This window comes from Morone saxatilis, unplaced genomic scaffold, assembly GCF_004916995.1.
Source record: "Morone saxatilis isolate NCDOM2014 unplaced genomic scaffold, NCSU_SB_2.0 Contig21, whole genome shotgun sequence".
Lineage (NCBI taxonomy): Eukaryota > Metazoa > Chordata > Actinopteri > Moronidae > Morone > Morone saxatilis.
This window is the reverse complement of record NW_023339774.1, coordinates 11181548-11188972: the sequence shown is the minus strand read 5'-3', so window position 1 is coordinate 11188972 and position 7425 is coordinate 11181548. Positions and strand designations below refer to the sequence as shown.

At 42.6% G+C, this 7425-nt stretch overlaps 1 protein-coding gene across 1 annotated transcript in view; it reads right to left on the bottom strand.

Moving 5' to 3' along the window:
• The window catches only part of slc20a1b (solute carrier family 20 member 1b), a 12623-nt gene extending 5293 nt beyond the window's left edge, over positions 1-7330 (bottom strand). The window contains exons 1-5 of the mRNA XM_035668044.1: positions 7029-7330; positions 5073-5790; positions 4574-4714; positions 3593-3678; positions 3198-3294 (exon numbers count right to left, since the gene is read on the bottom strand). Of these exons, the coding sequence (XP_035523937.1) occupies positions 3198-3294; positions 3593-3678; positions 4574-4714; positions 5073-5421 (673 nt within the window). The 5' untranslated portion in view covers positions 5422-5790; positions 7029-7330. The remainder of the gene's footprint in view (positions 1-3197; positions 3295-3592; positions 3679-4573; positions 4715-5072; positions 5791-7028) is intronic.
• Positions 7331-7425: the final 95 nt, after the last annotated feature.

The following is a 7425-nucleotide window of genomic DNA, read 5'->3' as shown; positions in this document are numbered from 1 at the left end:
AGTTGGTAACATTCCAAACATGACTGCATTTCCTCATCGTGCCATATCTCAGTTAAATTATGTAAAGCATATGTACCCCTAGTTGTGAACAGTTATGTAACACCTAAAGGTGAAGGAGCAAAAATGTCACCATGATCCCTAAATGCCCTGCTAACACTGAACATAGACAATGAGTTCCTTAAAAGGCAATATTACTTAAGGAGAAAGGGAAAAAGAAAGGGGGGAGTCATTCACTGGAGCTGTTTGCTGTAGCAATAAGGGCACCCTCTTGCCAAGACTGCAGTAAAGCTAGTGCAACAATGGAAGAATATAATGCAGCACATGCTGGCAGAAAGCAACAATTTAAATTTCCCTGGGGAAGCAGTCATCTTTGTCATACAGAGAGGATGCAAGTCAGCAGTGTGGTTAGGAGAAAACAAAAACGGGAGCTGTTGAAAATTCCAACACCTCTGGTGAGATGACCTTGCCTGTGCACAACAAAAAAAAAAACAACAAAAAAACAACACTTCCACTAGCTTAGGACTGTTTGGGAAGTTTAAGATAAACAAAAAGGAAATGAGCACCAAGGCTAAGTGATAAGCGTCTCGGTCGCCGTGTTCACTTGAGGGCAGAGTCCACAGTGCACCCTCTCCACTGAGTCACGCTGCAGCATGAGACTGCAGCGCACCTAACTGATGTTTATTTAGTTATGCAATGGAAGCTCACTCCCTTCAGGACTAGAGAGGCATAAGAGGGAAAACCGGAAGACAGCTCTGTAACAGCTGAGGCCCCCGTCTCCCACTAGAGTACATCGGCTCACATGTAGTGAGACATCCAGAGACAGGTGATTCAGCTGGCCATTACTGTGCGGTGACACTCAAGGGAATTAAAAACGGACAAAAAGCAACCCTGAAAATCACAAAGGGGGACTGACAGCATTCACGTGAATACTCTTTGTAAGAAGTTACACACCGTTTACACCGTGGCAAATTATAAAAGAGGGGATTTAAAAACTAGCCTAGGTCTAGCGGTCTGATAAACACTCCCACACAAAAGGGGTGAGTTTATGACACAGCCATGCAGTGGGATGAATAGGACTGCACAGGAAATTGAATTTAACCACGGCTGCGTTCCAAACCCCTCCCTGTAACCTCTGTATCCCGTGGCCTACATTACACAATAACATGGTTTGTTGTTTTTTTTCCCAGTACTATATATCTGCTCACCACTAACCTCAATTACAATAACAGTTAAAGTGGTAGTTTATGACTCACTCGGCAAAGAACATTTGGCTATTTTTCCTCACTTGTCTGGGACCCAGTGTAGCACTTACAGTATTAGGATTAAGTGACAGCACTGAATGGATCTGTAAGCCCAATGTTGACTCCTTACAATAAAGTATAACCATGACAACAGCAGCCTTTGAAGACACTAAATACTTTGTTTTAGGACAATGGCTCTGGTTAAAATAAGTCATGTATACTGAGAAGTGAGCATCAACTTCATGTTGATTGTTTGGTGTCCCCAAAGTAACCAACGCCACCAGTGGTTTGTTTTTCAGAGGGTAACCCAGGCAGAAAATCTCTGTCCAGCTAAAAGCATTGAAGTGCATCAATTGAGGGTGGTGGGAGAGGTCAAATGTACTGTTCACTATGACACGCAGCATTTTGAAACATACACTAGTTTGCCAATAAACTTGTTTAGACCTGCATATCAAACAAAAACAGGTTGTGACATTTCCCTCAAAGCCAGATCCCAACATTTGAGTTGGCAGTGATGTTATAGTCTGTGTCCAGCTGACATTTGTGGATTTTTTTTAAGAGTAGGAATTATATCACACTTCTATTTCTGGGTAGATATTTGTTTTTTTTTTTGTTTTTTTACAATGAATGTAGCCACTGTGGACTGACAGCCGAATGATTTATAAACTGTGTGAAGAACACCAAGAGTCATCTGTAAAGGATCGACAGCTGACCCTCAAATTCTTTTGACCTAAGTTGCATACACATGCTGACTTGAGGTCTGGCACTGGTGTGTATATTGAGTACAGGAATGTGCTGTGGGATGCCTGGTGTCCAATCGCACCACTATGATAGGATTTATATCAGGGGAACGCAGAGTTCTATCACAGGAAACCAAACATACTGTAGCTAACTGCAGATACCACTGCATTAGAGTACATATATCAGCAATAGTGAGCTGATGTGGTCCTGTGTGCTAGTGTAGTATAGTATGAGAGCCCAAATTAAACATGGGGTGTCAACGTTATCAATGGATACTGAATTAGCTGTGATCCGTGTTTTGGGAAATTCTTAATGCAGGAATCTATGATTATCCTGATATTCAACCGGTTCCACTGCAGCATTGAGGATTTCACAATAAGCCTGTGTATGTGGTGACAATTTGTCCTAATTTACATTATATCAAATATCTTGATGCCCATGTGAATATTAAAAAAAAATATAAGTTGAAACTCTAAATCCCAACTTCCCAACTGAGTTTGTTAAAGTGTTTGAAATGCAATTTCGCACCTTTTTTTTTTTATGTGAGGTACCCAAGTACAGGTCCTCGCGTACAGTGTGTTGAGGTGTGAGGGACTTCACACAACTGTACAGAATGTGCCTGACTACACAGGCTTATGGGCTATACTGGAACTGCAAGTGATCTCCTCTCTGTGAGTGTGCTGCTGATGTGCATGCACACTTCAGCGCACCATATCTGGTCAAACTCTGGCCTGTAGCAGCCATTTAATGGCCCAGGCCGGCTAACATCTTGAACTTTTAGGCCCTGTAGAGAGAAGAAAACACAAGGAGCAAAAGTTGCTCATTTAATGAGGAGATTCCGAAAGACCAAAAGCCAACAAGAACAATTCAGAGCATCACACCACAACTATGACCATTTCAAACACCCCCTTTACTTCTCTTTTCCTCCTTCGTGTCTGAAGGGCACAGACACTGACGTCAAGAGTTAAGTGAAAACTTATTTCCATCTCCCTGTTGTGCTCCGCTCTAAAACTTCAATCCAGCTATGACCCACATAGAACCACAAGCAAGAGATCCCCCCCCCTAAAAAACATGTTAAAATAAACACAGCTTTTGTGAAAATGGTAAACAGTCTGGTTCGGTCTGGATCATTTTGCTGTCTGAGGGAGCAGTTTATTTTAAGCTGTGGTTGTGGGCAGACATGCAGAGCAAAATGACTTTAACAATGATACTCACTCGGAGCTCCAGTAAACATGATGGAGAACAGGTTGATTCCCATAGTTATGGCGTAAAAGACAGGTAGGGCCTTCAATCCATTAGGCACAGGGTCTTTCTACAGGGACAAAACAGAGCACAGAAAAGTCAGAAAATGTACCGACAGAAATGCCGCATTCTGCTGTCAGGTTACAGTTGATGACATAACAAGGGCATGGTGGTAATCTGAACTGTGCTGTATGATGCAAATAAGGAACTGCTTCAGAGAACAGTAGCTTCATTCTCAAACGTTTCCTCAATTTCATTTTGAGCACGTACTAGTACATTGTTGAAACGGGTCATAAAGGACATGATTACTCCGGAAGGTTCTTTTGTCACTCACATTACTAGCCACAGTTTGATAACAGCCAACTTACCTTGCGTAAGATGAACATGCGCACAAAGTAGAAAACAATGCCAGACATTATTCCAGACAAAAGGGGACTCAGGAACCAGGAACCAACTGCAAATTAAAGAAATATGAGCATTACATTCAGTGGAAATGTAATATCTGACTATTCTAATCACAAAACAAACAAACTGTTCTACTCGTGTTGGAAAATAGTAATTTTCTTCTAGGAAATGCACTACTGTTTGTTTTCTAGGAAATGTGACTCCTGTGCCCTGGTAAAGTGGAGAGCCTTTGGCTATTTTGGCAACATGGCTACTTGTGGACAGACATGGTGGACCTTTTCACACTTCATTCAGCCGTTTAATAATAATAATAATAATTTCCCCATTGTGGGACTAATGAAGGAATAAAGGAATATCTCTCTTAAATAAGGTTTCTTACCGAGACCTCAGTGTAAAATATCATCAGTACCATTGACATACCTGAATGACGTACACATTTTATTATTTGACATTCAGAGTCTTTCTAAAAATGCAAGTAGTTTGGTTTACATCAGGTTTCGGCTTTTCTAGAGGGGAACATAGACCTGAAATTCCCCATCTAATGCAACAAATATGAGAAACACCTTGTGAAACTAGTATTGCTGCTGTACATTTCTGTAAAGCTGAGAGTAAAATTGCCTCATGTTCTGACATGCTTTGAGGGTTTATCACATGTCACATCAGGACAGCCCACTTCAATACTACATATAGATTTAGATAATCAACTACATGCCATACTTGTACACGTTTACCTCTGGACCTGAAAACCTCATTCATAAATTTCTAACGCTGGAATGTTGACCTGGATATTGAAGGTCCTCAGCGTAGACAAAACACTGGCTAGTGTATTACGATAACACCACATTATCGGTCACACCCTACCATTACATCGATATAGTCTGTGATGCAATTCAACCAAACACTCTGGACATTTCTAGGTCAACTGATTAGCGTGTCTGACTTACCGATACGAAGGAGTTCAAGCCACTTGACTCCCTGCTGGCCTCTGGCAACCAGCGAGAAGCCGATAGTAGCACCAACAATGCAGTGTGTCCCAGAGATGGGGAGCTTAAGGAAGGAGGCGGCCAGCTGCCACACAGCAGAACCTAATGACAATAAAGAAATTGATCACATTAGACTGAACATGCTGACCTCTTAGGTTTTCCACATCCCTTTTTAGACAGCAGGGGCAAAAAGGACATATGAATTTTGGGTGGTTTGACAATTGGAATCAGAAAGTTTTGGGGCAATCTTTCCAATAAATGTTAAAATCAAAAACTACGTTAAGATAATTCAATACTTTACACAGTTAGTTAAAGTCCTATTACCAGGTGTTTGTTTGACATCTAGGTTTTCCAGTTGTAAGAACCAAACAGTGCCAAGCCCTACTTGTCACCAAGCTCTGTTCGCTGGGTTCAATGACCGCTGGTCTAATTACATACAAGATAAGCTACTGATACTCACCAAACATGGCACTGATGGATCCGGCCATCAACACGTGCTCAGATCCATTGTACATGCCCACGTCGATGATACCCTTGCGGATGGTTTCGCTGACTTTGGCACCAAGAAGCACAGAGCCCAGAGTCTCGAACACTGTGGCCAGAATGCACGCCTGTCGCAAGGTGACCACTCCAGAGCCCACAGCTGTGCCAAATGAGTTCGCGACATCATTGGCACCCACGGAAAAGGCTAAGATGAAGGCGATGATGAAGCCGACAATCAGCAGCCACGTGTACTCTGTCAGCGCAGTCTGGGTCGCTAGCCCCACTGTGCTGGCCAGTATTATTGCAGTCGCAGTTGTTGAAACCATGATTGTAGATTACAGAGGAATTACTTCACAATCTTAAAGGGAATGAATGCCTGTCAAAATAGCTATTTTATTAATGCTATTTCTAAGCAGCAGCTAGTAAAATTAAGAGGTAAACGGTAAAATAAATAATTAAATTTTCTTAAGGCCCACCTGTTATAACAGGCTTTCTGAGATTTAGCAGTGCAAACTTATAATATATTTACCTGGAACTGACCAGAAAACAATTAAGGTAAACAGAGGTATAGTGTGGGCTTATTGCTATCCTGTAATTAAACTAGATCTGTTGCTGTGTCTTTGGTGCAGAGCTATTAAGCAGAGTGAACAGACAGCCATTGTGCAAGTGTAACTGCAGATGAGCAGGGGTACATCCTGAAAAAAGGACAAAAGACAGAGAAAGGGCCTCCACTTTAACAACAGTTCATCTCCATGTTAACAGCAGACAGAAAACAAACCGACAACACTTATAAAAAAAGTAATGTACGGAGGGGTTTCACACGGGGATATCAGCTTCTTTAAAGGCTGGATACGATCAAAAACGACGTCAGAAACGTGAAAAAACACGTAGTAAACGCTCAAACCGGAAGGAGGACCACGAATAGCTGCCTCTCCTAAAACCTCGAATGGAAGCCATTTTTTTTGTTGTGTCGCATGAAGAAACCGGACGTTACATTCCGCCACCTTCCCCCGACTTCACCCGGACACTTCGCTTGTTTTAATCTTTTATTAAATCGTTATCGTTGGGCACTGTTGCTCGTGCAGTCACGACGTAACGACACAATCCGTTCCTGCGTGCGCACGTGTCGTCATCCATTCATAGAACACAGCCCCGAGCACGAGCCCGCCCGGTCACAAACAGAAACAGCTCACCGGCTTTAAAACCGCTAAAACTATATTTATATCATATTATGTAAAGGTCTAGGCTTCACACTAGGACATTGGGTTGTTAATTTGTAGTTTTATCCGCTGTAATAGGCTAAAAAGGTACCGTGCCCGGTCGCTTCCGTCTCTATTACGTTTGACGTGGATTTTCGTAGAAAGTGGGCGCAACCGGAATGGGAAATAAAGCAGCAGCCAAATGCTGGTAAAAAGCATGAAAGTGTCTGGTAGATTTTAGACACAAAACGAGTCTTTACGGATGAGTGGCGAGTTAAAACATTCCTCTGCCTGTGGCTATAAAGGAGTGACCTCCAGCTGACTGGACGGACAGTCGTCCTCATAATGTGTCCGCAGACAGTTTCAGTGACAATAAGTGTGTGTTGGACAGATGGTCAGTACTTTATATTAACGGAGGAAGGACAGTTCACACCCGTCGGTTCGAGCCAGGCGTTACACAACCGTAACAACCGCCAAATCACACGTCTCTCCTCGGCGAAACAAACATATTTAATAACGTTAAGCCTCGTTTTTTTTTTTTTTGTTAATGCTAACGTTAGCTGGAAACAGATCCTCGTTATTGTCGCATTACGTAGCACAATGCCTCATCACTCCGGCGACCGTTAGCCGTTTGTTCACGGTAACGACAAACTGTTAGTGACGGCGGCCGGCGAATAAACCAAAAGCAGCTCTTTTTGTGCCGAAATAAAGTATTGAAAGATTTAAAAACTTACCACACGTTGCAGTTATCGATCCTGAAGAACAGCGCTCGCTAGCCGGTAAGCTAATTAGCGCGCGGACAATCGATAGCGCGCGCGGGATAGTGAGGACTAAAATTTAAAAGATACAAAAACAAACTTTACTTTAAACAATAAAGTGACGACACCGGGAGAAAAAAATACCAATCCCTATGAATGACTATCGGATTTGATGTGAAATAAGTCCGTGTGTTCGGATCCAGAAACACTTTGAATGAGCGCTTCACTGCCGCATGTGTGGAAGAACTTGTTCGTGCCGGTTCATCGGAACAGGGGGTTTCTGTTTTTATTGGATACACCCTTCAGGGGAAAGCTCCGCGGCCGGCTGGTCAACAGCAGCTGTTCTTCTCTTGCTGTTTATTTGGATACACAC